Source organism: Geotrypetes seraphini, chromosome 1 (assembly GCF_902459505.1).
Source record: "Geotrypetes seraphini chromosome 1, aGeoSer1.1, whole genome shotgun sequence".
NCBI lineage: Eukaryota > Metazoa > Chordata > Amphibia > Gymnophiona > Dermophiidae > Geotrypetes > Geotrypetes seraphini.
Genome location: NC_047084.1, coordinates 295,587,880 through 295,607,953, shown reverse-complemented (window position 1 = coordinate 295,607,953; position 20,074 = coordinate 295,587,880). Strand labels below are relative to the sequence as shown.

The 20,074-nt window shown below is 42.3% G+C and overlaps 1 protein-coding gene across 3 annotated transcripts in view; it reads right to left on the bottom strand.

The window, feature by feature from the left end:
* Positions 1 to 13,124: 13,124 nt before the first annotated feature.
* Positions 13,125 to 20,074, bottom strand: part of ALMS1 (ALMS1 centrosome and basal body associated protein) — a 158,326-nt gene continuing 151,376 nt past the window's right edge. For all 3 annotated transcript variants that reach the window (XM_033953800.1, XM_033953816.1, XM_033953809.1), the window contains one exon: positions 13,125 to 13,860. In XM_033953800.1, coding sequence (XP_033809691.1) covers positions 13,816 to 13,860 — 45 coding nt within the window. In that variant the 3' untranslated portion in view covers positions 13,125 to 13,815. The remainder of the gene's footprint in view (positions 13,861 to 20,074) is intronic.

Sequence of the window (20,074 nt, the reverse complement as noted above, 5' to 3'; positions counted from 1 at the left end):
ACCCTACATGTCATGTCTGTCTGTCCATATTAAGATTGTAAGCTCTTTGAAGCAGGGCATAACTTGCTCAAACTATGTCTTTGGAGCAAGGCCTGTGAAGCGTCTCTTGCACTGCACTCAAAATATATGCACACATGAATGGACTTGCATGTGCACTGTACGTTCTCACACAACTGGCTTGGGACTATGTAAATCAGGGGTGTGCGGCCCCACTTGAGGGTCGAGGGCAATGTGGTGTTTTCCTCTGCCACCCCCAGGTGTTTACCGTCTTGCCGGCTCCCTCCTCCATCTTACTGCAACGTTTGCTCAAAGCCACGGGCAGCAGATCCTATGTGCCTCATGCGACTGACCGAGAAGTGTTCGCTCTGATGTCGCGACGTCAGAGGGAACACTTTCAGATCAGCCACAGGAGGCACGTGGAAGTTGCTGCCCGCGGCTTTGAGCGAACGCTGCAGCAAGATGGAGGAGGGAGCAGGCAAGACAGAAACACCCACAGCACAGAAGGGAGGGAGGGAGAAGGGTGTGTTGGGACTTGCGAGGGAGGTGCTGCCCATGGCTTTCAGCAAAAAATGACTAGCAGTGAGGAGGGAGCCGACATGAAGGCAAACATCCGGGGCACAGAAGGGAGGGAGAAGGGTGTGAGACTTGAGAGGACTTGAAAGGGAGGGAGCACAAACTTAGGAAAAATGATGGAAGGAAGGAGGGAGGGGCATGAACTTAGGACACAGAATGAAGGGAAAGATAGAGGGAAGCATGAGCCATAATATGGAAGAATGGAGGGAGTGAGGAAAGAGATGCAGAGGTGAGGGAGATAACAGAAAGGGAGAATTGGGTGTCTGAGAGCGGGAAAGAGATGGTGCAATTGGAGAGATAAAGAAAGAGAACTGTTGGGCAGAGAGAGGAGGGACGGAGACAGAATTATTGGACATGGTAGTGGGAGAGGAGTGAGATAGAGATGCATGGGCTCAGAGAGAAGGAGGAGAACATGCTGGGCTGAGGAAGTCTCCTGGACTTTTTTTTTTTTTGGGGGGGGAGGTTATTAAAAGAAGTGAGATTGGGCGGGGGGGAGAGCTTATGGGATCAGAAACAGAGGAGAGAGAGAGATGGTGGGCAATGGTCTGAAGGGACAGAAGTTGGACCTGGGGTAGTGTGGAGGAAGAGGGAAAGAGATACTTGAAGGGAGAACTGTTGAGAAGAGAAAGAAAGAAATGGTGGACCTGGGGAAGGCAGGCAGGCAGGCAGGGGGAGAGATGGAATGGGGGGCAGTTGGGAAGAGAAAGGGAGAGTTGGATCTGGGGATGGGAGGGAGAAATATTAGGCCTGTGGATGGAAGGCAGAGAGATACAGCATCTATATATTTTTTTCTCCATTTCATTTTTCAGCATCAAGGGGGGAGGGAAGAAGAAAAACAGAAAAGAGCGGGACAGGGAGTTATAGCCTGATCAGTGAAGAGAGGGAGGGGGGATTCTGAAAGTGGTGAGCCATGTGGATAAGGTCAAAAGGGAGATGACAAGAAGAGTGAGAGAGCAGTGAGTACAGTGGTAGAAATGTGTTAATGGGGAGTAGATAGAAGGGAATAGGAGGCTGGGAAAGGAGTGAGATGGGAAATGGGAGAGCTAGAGACTGAGAGATAGAGAATTGAGAGGGAGCTGAACATTTAAAAAGAAGGGTGAGAAAGGAAGGCAAGATTTGAGTGGAAAAAGGGAGATGGGAGAGCTAGGGACTGAGAGAAGATGGAGAATTGAGAGGTAGCTGAACATTTAAAAAGAAGGCAAGATTTGAATGGACAGAAGCAGAAAAGAAAAAGTTAAGAAAGTTGAAAGGGAAAAATTAATATGTTGAAGACAGGCATAAGAAGGAAATGGAACGAGAGAAGAGGAGAAAACAATGGACAGCAGACACTGGAAAGAGAATTAGTTGAAGATAGAGAAAAAGCAGAAAGAGAAACTGGGACCAAGATGATGGAAAAACAAAACATCCAGACAATAAGGTAGAAAAAAATTGTTTTACTTTGAATTTATTAACTGGAATATGTTAGCTTTGGGATATGTGCATCATAATTATTTTTGTATTCAGTGGTGTAGTCATATGCAGCTGATTTGGGGGAGGGACTGGAGTCCAAAATTAGTGGATGGGCACCAAAGTTTCTCCCTGCCTGAGTGCAATTTATAAATACTTGAGCTAGTGAGGATTCCCAAGCCCTGCCTAAAAAAAGCAGTAATATTTACCCTGATTAAACGATCCTCCACGTGCGCTGCTGACAGCTGGTTCAGCATCCTCACTCTGATGAGGCTTACCTCTGAAGAGGCTCACCGTAGCTGTAATAGAACTGAATGGTAAACCAGGAGCATGCATCTCTGCTCATCAGAATGGGGATGCGGAAGCCTGTGGCTGCTCCCACTGTCAGCGGTGTACGTGGAGGATCACTCAGTCAGGGTAAGTATTACTGCTTTTTTGGGTTCCTCTCCACAGTGTCCCTTTAATAAAGGTTTATTATTAGATACATACATCTTCTATATTAGTGATTGCAAATTTTGGACCTGCTCAACCTTTTTTTGGCTCATTAGCTAGTGTTAGTGTGGCCCCAGAAAAATTTTTTTCAGCCAATGCGGCCCAGGGAAGCCAAAAGATTGGATACCCCTGATGTAAATACAAGACCTTTCTATGCCCTGTAGCTTTATTTTACCATTACTGCGATTTTGAAAATGGATTTTCCAAAACATTGAACCATTTGTCCCTATTGATCTGTACTGTTTTTGCAGAGTAATTCCAAATGCATTGATTATGATAAGTTATTAGAGGAACTAACTTAGGCAAAGCTGCAACTCGTGCTCAAAAAAGTTCAGATTCTTAGCCCACACAGCTGGCCTAAATAGGAGACTGTGCAATACTTTAATATATCATCCTGGACAGTTAAGCAAGAGGCCTTAAACCAGGGGTGTCCATCCTTTTGGCTTCCCTGGGCCGCATTGGGTGAAAAAAAAGTTTCTGGGGTCACACAAACATGCAAACGCTGCAGCAAGACAGAGGAGGGAGCCGGCAAGACGGTAAACACCCGGGGGCAGCAGAGGAAAACACTGCATCGCCCTAGACTGGGGCCGCAGGTTGGACACCCCTGCCTCAAACAAACAAAATGAAGGTGTCCTTCGTCATGCTTGGAGGAAAACAGGGATCGGTGCTTCTTTGCTTCCTGTAGATATTGTATAAAGGGTTCAAAATTTGTATTGAGGATGATGAATTCTCTCAATTATTCCCTGGCAAGAAGGATTAGATATTTGTTAGGATAAATGGTGAAAAAACACAGAATTTATTATTGTGTGTAACATGAAGGAACTTTGGGTTGCTTATCAACAGCACCATGAGCCTGAAATTGAGTTTTCTAAGTTTAGTGAACTTCACCCAAAATGATGCATTACTTAATAATAATAATAACTTTATTTTTGTATACCGCCATACCCCGAAGAGTTCTAGGTGGTTCACATTGGTTAGACAGAGATTACAAGTGGTTACATATCAAATTGATCATAGAGTTGCGAATAGCAAGGAGAGAAGAAGGGGAGAGGGAGGGAGACGGGGGAGGGGAGTAGGTCAGAAGGGGGGGGGAGGAGGAGGATAGAAAAGGGGATTAAGGGTCTTGGTCTCGAAATAGGTGAGTTTTGATTAGTTTTCTAAAGTCGAGGTAGTTGTAGGCCTTGAGGACCATTTGGGCTAGCTAACTTAGGGTTACCAGGATTTCCCCAGACATATCTTCCTTTTCAAAGACATGTCTGGGGGTCCGTACAGCTTTTCAAAACCTGGCACCATGTCCGGGTTTTGGAAAAGCTTCCTTGAAATTACTTTGGCCAGGAGGGCATGTGCACGTGATGTCGTGTCGCAACCGTGCATGCACGGATGCCCTCCTGCCTACCGAGAGCAGGGGCGGGGAATAGGGTGGGATTGGGGGTAGGACTGGGGTGGAACTGGGCGGGTCTAGGGGGGTCTGGATTTTACTAAAGTAATATCTGGTAACCCTAGCATTACTGCTGGTTCTGCAGGAACCTATTCTATGTCTGTGGAATTCATCAAAACATGATCAGCTACTTCTTTTAAGGCCCCGATTCACTAAACTTATTGACTGGATCATTGTTGGGCGATTCTTGGCCAAGTTTGCCGATCTAGTATCCTGTTTCCAACAGTGGCCAGTACTCTGTTATAACAACTTTTGAGTAATTTTGCATCATCTCACTTAATTATAAAGGTGTTATCAGCACAGGTCCTACAACAGACCACCATTGGAGCTCACCACTGTTGACCTTTTGTCCATTTGTTTAAAATCAGTACTTACCAATGTTTTTTCAGGCCACCGATCCATGGCCACAGCAACATCTGCAACCCTGCTGAGGCACATTGTAATGTTGCAACTATATACCTTTCTTTCTTACTTAATAGGGAGATAAAACTTAATCTTCTGTGACAGAAATAACTATATAATATTGTAATCACAGCTATAATCTCTTGTTAATAATGTTGCTTTCTTTAATTTATTTTAAATATTATTGTGAAGTGCTCAGACCAAGTAACCCAAAATATAGTGAAGTCACTACAATGAGGTTAACAAGGGGACCATCATCGCCTTCACCTGTCCCCTGCCCTCCCTATGTGACCATGAACTAATACAGATCAACTTGATGTACTTATCTGAATAGGGGGGTAGTTGGTTTCGTTAATTCTCATTGGTGACTGTATACCAGTAAAATTTATGTGTTCCGTTAAAATCCTAGAACTGTTCGTTCATTCTTCCAATGACGGGGGGACGGGATTGGAAGAATGAACGAACAGTTCTAGGATTTTAACGGAGCACATAAATTTTACTGGTATACAGTCACCAATGAGAATTAATGAAACCAACTACCCCCCTATTCAGATAAGTACATCAAGTTGATCTGTATTAGTTCGTGGTCACGTAGGGAGGGCAGGGGACAGGTGAAGGCGATGATGGTCCCCTTGTTAACCTCATTGTAGTGACTTCACTATATTTTGGGTTACTTGGTCTGAGCACTTCACAATAATATTTAAAATAAATTAAAGAAAGCAACATTATTAACAAGAGATTATAGCTGTGTATGCAACTATATACCGCCAGGAACTTGTCCAAACCTTTTTTAAACCCATTTGCATTAATAACCATTGTTACCACATCCTTTGGCAATGAGTTCCAGACCTTAACTAGTCTTTGAGTGAAAAAATATTTCCATGTTTAGATTCATGACACAGTTTGGGAAGCCCAGGCTTTAATGTTGCCGGCTCCATTTAAGCAAACACAAAATACACTCCGAAAAAACTGGCAAAAACCTAAACTAGTTACAACAAAAGAGGCAGAAATAGTCACACCAGGGTTCAATAAGGGGGCGCTCAGGACCAGGACTGTACACTCTACTCAAGCCGCGTGCAACCTGTCATGAATAATACCAAATTAAAGGGTGCTCTCAGTGTGAGCAAGCAGCGATAGGAGTCGAGCTCCAACACTTCACGGATCAGGTAGAGGTAATATACCCCCACCCGCACACCATCATTGAGCACCCTGGGTGTGCTGTGAATCAAAATGAAAATAACCACCAATCTAAACCAATAAAAAACTCAATCAATCAAAACAAGAGAGTTAACAGGTGAAACCTGAGCAACCCCTAAATGATTTTTTTTTATATATTGATTTATTTTGCATTTTTTAATTTTGATTTATTTTGCGTTTTGATTGCTTTTTGGGGTTTTGGGTGGCAGGGTTCATTTAGGGGTCGCTCAAGTTTCACCTGTTAACTCTCTTGTTTTGATTGATTGAGTGTTTTATTGGTTTAGATTGGTGGTTATTTTCATTTTGATTCACAGCATACCCAGGGTGCTCAATGATGGTGTGCGGGTGGGGGTATATTACCTCTACCTGATCCGTGAAGTGTTGGAGCTCGACTCCTATCGCTGCTTGTTCACACTGAGAGCACCCTTTAATTTGGTATTATTCATGACAGGTTGCACGCAGCTTGCGTAGAGTGTACAGTCCTGGTCTTGAGCGCCCCCTTATTGAACCCTGGTGTGACTGTTTCTGCCTCTTTTGTTGTAACTAGTTTAGGCTCCATTTAAGCAACATCTATTTTTTGGCAAAATGCCCATGCCTACTTCCTGCTGTACATTTTGAGGGGTATAATCAAAAGATACATCTAAGTATGATTTGGACGAATGGCACTAGACACCCAAAGCCAGCAGTGGGAAAATGTCTGTTCTTGCAAAATATGTCTAAAATATTTTTGGGGGGAGAATTGTCTATTTAGACATCCAGGTTATTGTTCGTCTAGACCAGTGTTTCTCAACATAGTCCTGGAGTACCCCCTTGCCAGTCAGGTTTTCAGGATATCCACATTGAATTTGCATAAACTTGATGTGCATACACTGCCTCCATTATATGCAAACTTCTTTCATGCATATTCATTGTGGATATCTTGAAAATCTGACTGGCAAGGGGCACTCCAGGACCAAGTTGAGAAACACTGGTCTAGACCACCAGGTCATCTATCTTTATACTACATTCTCGACCAAAATTTTGTCCAGGTCCCAAAAGCCCAGAACAAGACCTTTTGGATGTGGGAGGCTCAGCATTGTGATGGACTACCCAGACATGGCAACAGAACAGTGGGATACCTTTCAGGGCACTGCTGTGAACTTCACAAAAAGGGTGCCACATAAACATCTCATCAGAACTCCCTTATAGGTTATAGTGAGCCCCCCAAAACCCATTATACTCACCTGTCTATATCCCCAGTAGCCCTAATGGCTGTATGTGCTACCTATATAAGTAGGGTGGGGGTTGGGGGGTTGGACACACATGTTCCACCCACATGTAGTGGTTAGAGTGGCTTATGGGCCTGGGTCCTCCTCTCTCTATGGTTCACTAACCCATCCCCCAGGCTATTTAAGAGACCTGTGTGCAGCTATACCAGGCTTTCATATACTAGGTGCTGATGTTCTGGAGACAGGTATGTATGTTTTTATTTCAATGTTTGTGGGGATTTGAGGGGGGTCAGTAAACACTGGGGGAGGGTGTGGGGGTCTTTACTTTGTTTCTGCAGTGGTTATCTGGTCACTTTGGATACTTTTTGTGCACTTATACCTGTTTTTACATTGACTAACTCACAACCTATAAGTTCCATCCAGGAAGTCTAGTAAAACATTCAATTATCTCTGCAGGACGATTAAGTCTAGGTCGGTCCACATCCCACCCCAACCACTCCAAATACACCCCTTTCTGCTCTGGGCACACAGCAGCATTCAGAGACCTAAAAATTCCCTGGATACGTCCAAAAAATAGATTTATCGGCATTTGGATGACCTGTCTTTTAGGTCATCCAAACGCTGACTTGGGTGTGTTTTTAGACATGTTTAAGTTTTGATTATGAGCTCCTTTGGGTTTGCAGGAGATAAATGGCATTATTGAACAAATACTTGGGCATGTTTATTGTATAGCATTTTCCTAGGAAATCCAGTTATTTTTCTCATTTCCCTGGAGTTTGAGATGTTGTTTTGTTCAATGACAAATGGCCCTGTAAATAGGATTTTTTTTCTAGTCTAACAGGGATTTTCTAGTCTAATTAGGGATATTTCACCTCTTGTTGAAGCAGTGCATGGGTTTGGTGAGCCCTCTCGTTCTTTGGGGAGTGAATTGACAGCTGCAATATCTCTTATTCCCAGAAGGTGGCACTTGAATCCCATGCCTTTTTTTTTTTTTTTTTTTTTGCTGGCCCTCTAGCACACTCTTCAACCGCCGGTCCGCGGACCGGTATCGGTCCGCAGGAAATTTTTGCCGGTCCGCGCAGGACCGGCAAGATTGACTCATTTGAACTTCCTGCCGGTCCGCGCAGGACCGGCAAGATCAGCATCGGAAGCGTGCGCTGGGCCGGAGAGATCTTGGGGAGCCTCCGACAGTGGCTTTCTCCCCTCTCTGCAGCTCTCCTTTACTTCCCAGCGCAGCGATTCACGAAGGCAGCCTCGGGGCTTTTGCTGAGTCGCGGCTGCCTCTGATGATGCAACTTCCTCTTTCCTCAGAGGCGGCGCGACCCAACAAAGGACCCGAGGCTGCCTTCGTGAATCGCTGCGCTGGGAAGTAAGAAGAGCTGCTGGGAGGGGAGAAAACCACTATCAGTCTGGGAAGCTGCTGGGCAGGGGAAAAAAGGGACAGCTGCTACTGGACAGGGAGAAGAAGAAGGAGAGATGCTTCTGGGAGGGGAGGAGGGAAAGGAATCTGGGAAGCTGCTGGGCAAGGAAAAAAAGGGACAGCTGCTACTGGAGAGGGAGAAGGAGAGATGCTTCTGGGAGGGGAGGAGGGAAAGGAATCTGGGAAGCTGCTGGGCAAGGAAAAAAAAGGGACAGCTACTACTGGAGAGGGAGACGGAGAGATGCTGCTGGGAGGGGAGGAAGGGAAGAGAGTTACTGCTGGACAGGAGGAGGAGGGAAGGGAGAATGAAAAAAGGAAGGAAACAGCTGGCAGAGAGATTAGAGGAGGGGAAGGGGAGACACAGGCATGAGAAAGTAGAGAGATTGATGATAGGAAGGGGTCAGCAGAAAAATAAGCAGAGGGACAACGATGATAGATCTGGTGTAGAAGAGATAAAAATGAAGAGAGCAGTGAAGCTGGAATGAATCATGTAAATAGGAGAGAGGGGCACAAGCTGGATGGAAAGGGGAGAGGGACATAGAAAGAAGACAGATACCATATGGAAGGGGGAGAGGACAGATAGTGGATGGAAGGGGCAGATGCTGGATTGAAGAGACAGAGAGGGCATACGCTGGAAGGAAGAGAGTGAAAAAAAGATTGAAAGCAGAAACCAGAGACGACAAAAGGTAGAAAAAAATAATTTTATTTCTATTTTGTGATTAGAATATATCAGATTTGAAATATATATCCTGCTAGAGCAGGTGTTAGACATAACTGGGGACTGCAAAACCCAGGCAGTGCTTCTTTAGCTTTCAGCTGGCTTAGGGCGCTCTCTGACCAGGGGGCAGTTGCCCTAGTTGCACTCCCCTAAAACTATTCCTGTCATGTGTTACTTCAGTATTCTGTTAGCATGATATTTCTGTGTAGCATTCTGTAATAATTTGGCTTGTTCAGTTTTCTTGATAGTAGAGGGGATATATGTGAAGGGGAGGGGAGACAGGGGTTTTGTTGATCCTTGCTCTGAATTATTTGTATTTATAAAATGACAATTCTACAGAATATTGTTTCTTTTTATACTTTAATAAAATACATTCAATATAAAATCATAACTGAGGCTTGTGTGGATGGGATCAGATGATTTGTGGGGACCGAGCTCGCGGAGATGGGGCGGAAACGGGATTTTTAAATTTTAGTCCTAGTAGTTTGCCGGTCCACAAAATAATTATTTTTTTTCTGCCGGTCCACGGGTGTAAAAAGGTTGAAGAACACTGCTCTAGCATATCAAGCATGCATGCAAAGGAACAATTTTATACAGAATCTTCTTAACAGGTGGTTAAGGTCATGGGCAAACATGGAGCAAATTTTCATTTTTAAAGAATAGATTCTACAGAAACTGAAAATGGTACAACAGGAACTGTTTTCAGATTCTTCTTTACTCCAAACATTAAAGCAGATCTTCAACAGAGATAACCTGAACGTCAGCTATGTGGAAATGCTCTTTTGTGGTATCATAATGCTACTTAATAAGCAAAACAGCTGAGTTGTCTGTTTAAGAGGCAGAATGCTGCTTTCACAGGACAGAACTGTCACACTCTTTCAAGGATTTTGTCAGAGGGATTCTCCTCTGTGCTCCCTTTAAACAGAGATGACTGTCTGCAATACAGTGAGTGCTTGATCACGCCCACTGGTTAGCCTGCAATGCAGTGGGTACTTAATCACCCCCACTAGTCAGCCAATTTCTTCAGCTTGGCCAGAGAGGGGGTAATTTGGATTGACTTTACCACTCCCAATCATTCCAAAAAGTTGGCTCATATATATATGTTTGGGGGAAGCAGAGGTTGCTTATCTTACATAGAAACACAGTTTGGTCAATGTTTGAACTGAGCAGGAATCACAGTTTTTTGAATGCTGTCTAAAAATTACATATATTCAGCACTGCTATAGCGATAGGTGGCCGCGCTGAACACAGGTATAATGTAGTTACCACTGGCAACTATATACTATATATAGTGTCATGGTAGCACTATAAAGGTAATTCTATAAATTAGGTGCTACATTTACACACCCCATGCAATTTTAAATGTATGCAACACTAGCACTTATGTATGTACGTGTACATCTACTCGTGAAAGTGCCAAGAAGATCTTAGGAAACGTTTTTATTAGATGTGCCATCAGGTTTGACTTGAGGAGGATCATTCCTGGAATTTTTTTTTTTTTTTAATGATAGGTTCTGTATAGTGGAACAATCTCCCCCTAGAGTTGAGGCAAATATCATCATTAATGTCATTTAGGAAGAAGTTAAAAACTTACCTTTTTCAAGGGCATCCGAGTAAGATGCGATACGTTTATTATTAAAATTGGTGTGTAAATGTTAGATGTGCTGATATCGAGCTAAGCTCATAGTATTCTAAGCGCTCAGATGCAGTTACAGAATATGCTTTCAACGAAAACCAAAAAGGATTGACCCCAAAGTATCCACAGGGAAGAAAATCCAGAAGAAACCAAAAGAAACTCTGTGGAATGATGATGTTTCTTAAATGGACTTTATTTGAAAAATGTCAAAGTTCCAAAGGTACAATAAACCGAGCTGCTTCACTTTGGATGCAAGCAGCGTCTTACTTGCGGTTCACCACATATTAACATCTCCACATATTCACCATTATAGGACCCTCAGGGACCCCCTGAAGAAGACTCTTTGTCGAAACGCGGACCGTGTTGGGTCCTGAGTCCCTAGTGAACTAGGTCCTTTAAGGTTTTCATGTGGATTATTTTACTTTTATGTGGATTATTTTATTTTATGTGGATGATTTATTGTACCTTTGGAACTTTGACATTTTTTAAATAAAGTCCATTTAAGGAACATCATCATTCCACAGAGTTTCTTTTGGTTTCTACAGAATATGCTTCCACCATGCATCTTCCCCTAAATGGAGGCACCTAGCTGTAGAATTGCTTCTCTAAGTACAGTTGAGCAGTTTACTTTAGGTCTAGTTCTTTTGGGAAGAAGTGGTAATCAGGGGTAGTACAAGGAGATATATATCACTACTGGTCCATGCAGCTAAACATGAGACCTAAATAAGAAACATGATTGCTTCAACTAAAAAATAAAATAGACCCTCAAAATCTCACCTCTTCCATGACCCTCTGCAACAGTGCGCCAATCCAAATTCCCCGAACCTTCTGACAAAGTGCCCCGTCCCTCTACTGTCTCACGTCTCAAATGCTATGTGCTTCATCCTGTGTCTACCCAAGCCATGTTTTCTCATATCATGTTCTACCATACTCTGGCATACTGTTCACCATCTTTGTCCTACTATATTATACATCATATTTTCCATACTATGTCTGCCATACTACAATCTCTCATGCAATGTTTGCCACTCCATGTCTTTCATGCTAAGTTTTATCATGAACACTGGCCTTACCATTTTTGAAAAGTCATGTCATACTATGTCGGCCATGCATTATAATACTATGTTTGCCGTGCTATGTTTTGCCATATTATGCTCGCTATACCATGTTTTGTTAACTACATTTTGCCATCTCTGTCAACATTTGCCATGCAATCTTCTACCAAACTGGGTGAGAGTGTGGCGTAGGGGTTAGAGCTACAGCCTCAGCACCCCGAGGTTGAGGGTTCAAACCTACGCTGTTCCTTGTGACCCTGGGCAAATCTCTTGGTCTCCCATTGCCCCAGGTACATTAGATAGATTGTGACAGGACAGGCAGACAAAAATGCTTGAATACCTGAATAAATCCATGTAAACCGTTCTGAGCTGCCTTAGGAGAACAGTATAGAAAATTGAATAAATAAAAACAACATGGAGAAACATGTAGAGATTTGGGGCCAATTTTTAGCATATCATAATTCCTATATCAGTTGTTATCACTGCTGCATAATGCTTGTTCAGAGTATCAAGGGGTAAGGGTAATAAGATATGATATACTGACTTTCTGTGGTACAGTCAAAGCAGCTTACATATATAGGTATTTTCTGTCCCTTATTGAGCTCACAATCTAATTTGTGTACTTGGGGCATTGGAGGGTTAAGTGACTTGCCAAGAGTCACATACAGCCATAGTGGGAACAGAACCTAGTTCCCTAGGTTTGCAGCCAAATACACTAACCATTAAGCTACTCATCAACAGTAAACTATAAATGCACATGCTGTTTGTTTAACACACAGACATAGTAGGGTTGCCAACTGTCCTGTTTTTGTCTGGCCAAGCTGGCAGTTGATAAATTCAGAATTGGCAATGTAATGGTCAACTTTTATTTGTCTTTAGCGGGCCGCTGGTTAGGGACGGGACACTGGTCTAGTGCCAACTCAAGGGATAGTGGTGCCCTGAGCCAACTTGTTTGGGTGGCAAGCCTCCTCCTTCACCACAGACCCAGCACTGCTCCTTCACCTCACTTTCCCATGGTCCTGTAAATGTTACGACAGCCGCAGGTGGTAGCAGCAGCAGCATGACAGCCTTCCTTCAGCCAGCCCCTAAATCTTCCTTCTGCTGCATCCTATCCAGAGTATTGCATCAGAGGAGGCAGGACACAGCAGAGGGTAGATCCAGAGGCTGGCTGATGGCAGTTTATCATGCTGCTGCTCTTGCTGTGGATGACTGAGGTCAACTCTACAGGACCATGGGCAGTGAGAGAGATGAAAGAGAAGTACCAGACCCATGAGGAGGTGGAATAGAGAAGGGGAGAGGCCGGACCGGGGGGGGGGAAAGAGAAAAGGCTCAACTAACAGTCACGTGGTTAATGAAAGAAACAGGAAAGGAGAAGACTGATGAAGGAATAGTGAATGCTGGGAGAGGAAGAGAGATCATGAGAAAGGGGGAACAGCCAACTGCCCAGAAAGTGAGGTAAATGCTGGCAAAGCAATTAGGGATATTTGGTAGAAAAATGTCAGACTATATAACACTTGGCATTTAGAATATACAGTAATCTTCAATGCTACAAAGGTATTTTAATCACCAGTATAAAAATATAAAATATTTTACACTGTAAATTAAAAATATACAATAATAATGCATTACTACAAAGAAAATAATTTGCAAAACAATGGCTCTTATACATCGTTCATTTGCATTGAAATGCTATTTCTACAAACAGCTCCTTTTAAAATTTCTTTGAAGTAAAATTTAATGTTAGTGAAGGATGTTAAGTAGGTCAAACAACAGAAGTTCTGCATTTATCCACTGCGTAGGAAAATCATGGATAATGGCATTCTAGAGGCTACAGTACCTCCCATTTGTTCTGGAGGGCTCACCTCTAGTAGCAAACAGCTTGCTCAGTTTTCATGTCTTTCAACCCCTGGGGTCTCTGCTGAAGGATCCAGATGAAGTGCCAATTGCAAAGACTGTTTTACAGATGTCGTTATCAGTCTGCGGAAACCACGTCAAGACAAGTACCTTATTCCAAACAGGTCAGTCATATCTGAACCGATGACCAGCAAGTGAACAAATCTGTTATCTTCTGCCACTCACGCTCCCTTTTTTTACACCATCAAACAGAACACATAGCGCACACAATCAAGATCCAGGAAAGGCACGCTAACACTATATACCTCAGATTCTTATATTTTTATGTAACAAGCAAACATTGATGGCACTCGAAGGACGAAGAGACTCTGTAAAATCAGTTCCATGGAGTTTTTCTCCCTAGGATATTGTTCATAACTTTCTGCAAATACAAAGAAAAAAGAGCTTTTAAAATAATGTAACAATACTGCACAAAACAAAATCCATGACTGCACAGAAAGTATATGTTTGAAGGATAAGTAAGACCCATTTGTGTAAGTATTAAGGAAAAATAAATCAGAAGAGAGGAAGCAATCAGTAGTACAGCAGGAAATGCAAAGCGAGCCCTGTGAAAACCCTAAGGGACAGGGAGTCTTAAAGATAAAACAGATGGAACTGAAATGTGGTGGATGCCCAAAACAAAAAACTTAAAAATCATGTACAGAGTGAAATTTACAGGTAAGCTGGCAGTGAGAAGGTTCTGACTGCTTAGCCCATGGGCCCTATAAACTAATGCCAAAGAACCCATCATAAATTCTTTAGTCTCTGCCTTGAAATATGACAACCTACCCAACAAAACATAGAAAGCTAGCAATTTGATGTTTATTGAAATTTACTATAGCACCTTTCATGACAAGCAGAACAAAGCAGTTTAGAAAACGAGTGGTGTCATGAGAACAGAAAAGAATATCCTATCATTTGTTAAGAAACTTTCTATCGATAGGAGGAAAAAGGAAAAAGGCAAAAGACTGGGAGAGACCCAGGTACTAGATGCAGTTGAATCTTGGAAAAAGAAAGCCGAGGAGTGCAGAACATGTAGTAGAGAATAGACAGAACCCTCAAAGGCACTAGATAAAGAATGTTAGCAGCAACAACCCTAATGGAGCTATGTAAGTATCCTCACCTAACCAATATCCAGGCTGGCCTGCCCTTTGTAGTTTCTAACTAGTTCTATATATTTCTCTCTTACAACACATACCATGGAAAAAAAGCCAGAGACAGTGAAACAACAAAGAGGTTTTGAGATATGAGCCACCAATCAAGCTGACTCTGGTAAATTAGGTTAACTTAACTAAACATGGCATCAAAATGGTCAAACAGAAAACTAAAACACTCCAAACAACAATAGTATCCCAGGATACAGAGGGAGGGGCCTTAGACGTTTGAGCCAATCAAGACCTTAGGCCCCTCCCTGTGCATCACGTTTTGGATCAGCGGGCATCGGGGCTGGAGGGAGTGGGCAGATATTGTGCTGTTTGTAAAACACACAGCATCTGTGCCCATTAAAAAAAGGTTTGGTATGTTATAAATATTTTTGTATTGGTGGGACATGCAAGCAACTGGTCTTGACTAATCGCTTTTTTCGGATCGCTAAAAGTGATCACTTTTTTTTGTGCATTGGGAAGCCATGTTAGAACATCAATCGCTCTGCTAGTTTACATGGCATTTCAGTATTAATGAGCTTATTTGCATAGCCGGATCGGAAAGTGACCCTGCAGAAAACTACGTGGTGAGCTGCTTTCTGCATTGGGTCGGTATATCTGATCATTGCTAAACCAATCAAAACCGGTTTAGCAATGATCGTTTGAGGATCGCTGATTTTAGTGCATCTAGGTCCCAGTTCCCCAGCTTCTCAAGCTACTCCTCCATTCTAACACTCCCCACTCACCTACCACCTTCCCAAAATCATGTCATTCCACTGCCCAAAGTAGCTAAATACAGTTGTTGGCAAAAAGGTAAACAAAACTAGTGTCTCACAACTGTCCTCAAATTTTCTCCCAATTTCCCACAGTACATATTCATATTGGTATCAATTTCTTCAAAGTCCTTAAGTAAATATAAAAAATAAATGTATTTTTTAATACTTAAGTAAAAGTACAGTGAAGAACACATTACAAAATTTACATAAGTAAAAGTAAAAAAGTTATTCCCTAATACAATACGTTTTGAATAAAAAGTAAAAGTATTGTAACTACAATGAATGCAACTATTGTTAATATTTTTATTCAAACAATTTCATTGCGCTACAATTCAATCCACATTGCTTTTTAGTAAAACTAACTTTTGAAAATGACTGTCACTAATGCAAGTGTGCTTGGAAGTCATTATTAAACCAGCACGCCAGACATGTGATCGTCCAATATGGGCTCGGGCCGGTTTACTCAGGGTTGGGTAATCCTGGTGCAGTGTTGTGAACAGTGGACTGATTGTTATGAACTGTACTATTTTTCACCATTTGACTTGTACTGTTCTGTTGCCCTGTTCCTGTGTTATTACCATGTTGGAGTTCGAATAAAGATATTCTTTTAAAAAAAAAACAGCACAGCTAAAAAAAAGGGTTCAACAACTGCACTGGCAGAAAGTAGATTGCTCAGTCTGGGGTGAAGAACTTTTGTGCACGTAAGAGGAGCGGGGCTTGGGTGTGATAGTGTGTAGGGTGGCCAAACAGGTTGAAAAGGTGACGGTGAAATCTAGAAGGAAGCTTGGATGTATAAGGAGAGGAATGGTCAAGTAGGAAAAAAGAGGTATTGATGCCCCTATAAAAGATTCTGATGAGACCTTGTTTAGAATATTGTGTACATTTCTGGAAACCACACTTTCAGAAAGGTATAAACAGGATGGAGTTGGCCCAAGGAAGATGACTAAAATGGATAGTGGTCTTCAGCATTAGACGTACGGAGACAGATTTAAAGATCTCAATATGTATACTTTGGAGGAAAGGGGAGATATGATAGAGACGTACGTTTAAATACCTTCATGGCAAAAATGCACATGAGGTGAATCTCTTTCATCAAAGGAAGCTTTGAAATGAGACAGCTTAGGATGAAGGTGAAAGAGGATGGATTCAGAAGTAACCTCAGAAAATATTTTTTCACAGACAGGGTGGTGAATGCTTTTAATAGCCTCCTAGTGGAAATTGTGGAGACGAAAAGTGTATCTGAATTCAAGACAGCTTGGGACAAGTACGCTGGATCTCTAAGGGAGAGGAGGGGAGAGTGGATGGCATGATAGGGCAAACTAGATATTTATTGAAAGCTTCTATACCCTTACTAATGACTGGGGAGTCAATTCAGAGCGGTATACATGAGCTTCTATAACAGTGTTATTATATGAGGTCTGTTCATAAAGTTCCAGGACTGATTTTATAAAATTTTATTAAATAATCTTACAACTTATTCCATTGGGTCTCCTTCAAAGTACTCCCCTTCCCTACATATACACTTTTCTCAATGTCGTTTCCACGATGTTCTGATCTCCAAGAGTATAAGCGTCAAGTGAACTCTTTGAATTCTCGGTTGTTAGCATGTGGATATCCTGAAAAGATTGTGAAGGAAGCATGCACACGAGTGAGATATGTCAATAGAGAATTTTTGTTTGACTCATGACCAGACAAATTGAAGATTGGACCCCTCACATGTGTTTTTCTGTTTTGTAGTGGTATTGAAGGGGTTGCTTCTATTTTGAAGAAAGGAATGGAAAACAAAGATGAAAATATTATAATGCCCTTGTATTGCTCTATTGTACGGCCGTATCTCGAATACTGTGTGCAATTCTGGTCGCTGTTTCTCAAAAAAAGATATAGCGGAACTAGAAAAGGTACAGAAAAGGGCGACAAAAATGAAAAAAGGAATGGGACGACTTCCGTATAAAGAAAAGCTAAAGCGGCTAGGACTCTTCATCTTAGAGAAGAGATAGCTCAGGGGTGATATGTTAGAGGTCGCTTGTGTACTCTTTACAAAAATACTAGGACTAGGGGCATGCAATGAAGCTACTAAGTAGTAGATTTAAAACAAACAGGGGAAAATACTTTTTCACACAACATGTAATTAAACTCTGGAATTCGTTGCTGGAGAACATGGTGAAATCAGTTAGGTTAATGGGGTTTAAAAAAGGTTTGGATAATTTCCTAAAAGAGAAGTCCATAGTCCATTATTGAGATGGCTTGTATAAATCTACTGCTCATTCCTAGGATAAGCAACATAAAATCTGTTTACTACTTGATATCTAGCTAGGTACTAAGAAGGTTACTGCTGACAAATCAGAACTCATGATCGCTGAGAATCCGGGGTATGGTCTCAGTAACTGATGAGTGTGCATGATTGTACTTTCATTTTCAGTGAGATCCCATTTGATCCCACTGGGGACAGTGCTTCCATTACATTTTGGAGTACTAGAACATTAAGAAGTTTCAAGTTTATTAAAAAAAATTTTATACCGCTTATTCAAATTTCTAAGCGGTGTACAGCAATAATAAAAGAGAAATCATTAAAAGAAACAAAACCAATTAGTGTTAAAATATTATACAATACAGTAACAAGTTAGTAGACTTTAACATAAACACATATATTAACTGAACACAACTGGGAAAGTAGGACAGAAGTACAATAATTTAAGATAAAGCACACTTAGGGATAAAACATCAGGTAGGGAAAGGGACTTTAGTTAGTTTAGTCCTAAAAAAAGACAGTTTTATCCAAAAGCATCCTCAAATAAAAATGTTTTGAGTTTTGCTTTAAACTGCTTTATCGAGGTTTCCACACGGAAGTGATTGGGCAATGAATTCCATAGGGTGGGTGCAGTAACGGCGAAATTATTAGATCTCAACATATTAATTAATTTCAAAGACGGTACAACTAAAAGGTTTTATGATATGGAACGAAGATATTTAGCGGGGTGCTAAGGAGTAAGCAGTCTATCAATAAACTCTGGTTGGCTGTATGAACGAGTGGTAAATGTTAAATAATAGAATTTTATAACTAATTCTATGTTCGATAGGCAGCCAATGAGCATCGATTAGAAGGGGAGAGACATGATCGTGTTTCTTTGCGCCATAAATGATCTTAACAGCAGTATTCTGTACTATCTGAAGGCGTCTTATTTCCTTTTTGGTGATGCCCTTGAACAGGGCATTACAATAATCTATACAGGAAATAACCAAAGAGTGGATTAATGTACTTAAAGATGATGGATCTAGTAGATTGGCTAGAGACTGTATCATTCTAAGACGGTGGAAACATTTCTGAACCACCGTACTGATGTGGTTAGATGTATGTGAACCTTTTTAGGCATTGGACCATAATCTAAACAGTAAATTGAAAGACTCTTGAGGAAGATGTCATTTTGGGTGCCGAAACACATGCAGTGCTGAGCGATTTCCAGTTGTGTGATTTTAAATAAAGGTCCCTTGTTAGAAGACATTTCGCTTGCTCCTACTTTGTTGTGTGTGGTCTTCCTATCTTCGTGGGATTTCTGTGTTGCTTGCTTGTGTGGTGGAGGAGGATCCACCACAGCATATGCTAAAGATGCGATGGGAAAGATAGGAAGAAAACCATGAGAAAATAGAGCCCTGAAATTCAAGCCAGGACAGCACATTCCAAGTTTTATTAAAATTTGTTATCCCGCTTTTCAAATTTCTAAGCGGTTTTACAATAACATTTCTTTAAAAAAAGGGGGAGATACAGTTATTTGTCATTATACAAAAATAGTATATGTAGTTACATGGACACTACGGACTGCCAAGAATTACAGGAGGTGAGTGGGGATAATTTATTGTGTCAAAAGCTGTGAATAGATCAAGAAGGATGAGGGCGGAGTAGAGGCCTTTGGATTTGGCCAGGAGCAGGTCATTGAAGACTTTTGTATGGGTAGTTTCTGTAGAATGAAGAGAGCAAAAGCCTGATTTAAGTGGGTCAGTCTAGAAATTCCTTCAGGAACTGGGTGACCCTCGGGAGGAGGCATGCTGGCTTTGGTCTAACTCCTGATAAACCCTGAAGGTCACTGCTGACTGGCACTCATAGGGGGCCCATTGCAGCAGAAAAGAGTGGCCAGGCTGACCAGCCTGACAGGAGGGACTGGTGCAGCAGAGAACGGAAGTCCGGTAACGTGAACGTCCACAGGGACCTACAAACCAGGAGAGGGAGAGAGATCTGGCCCTGTGTGGCTGACCAGGCCTGACAAAGGGGACTGGTGCAGCAGAGAAGCCCGGTGGTGGGAGGGTCTGCAGGGACCTATACACCAGTGGTGAGAGAGCTACAAATAGCCAGAGACCTAGTAGAGCCCGGAGTCAAGGCACTTAGGCTTGATGACAGAAGGTGGGAGCAGTGAAGAAGAATTTAGGCAATTCTTCAGTGTGTGTATCTGCGAGAAGACAGCTGAGGGGTTGGGAGAATCATCAGTGCATGTGTGCCAGATAAGACTGAGCAATGGAGCAGCTAGGAGTCCTCAGTGCGTGCATAAACGACAAGATGTCTGAGGGGATGGGAGAGCCCTCAGTGCGTGCAGGATAAGACGACCGAGCAGTGGAGAAGCTGGGAGAGTCCAAGGACCTTGGGAGCATTGGCCAAAGAACTGAGGAGTGGTCCGGTGGAGGGACTGGC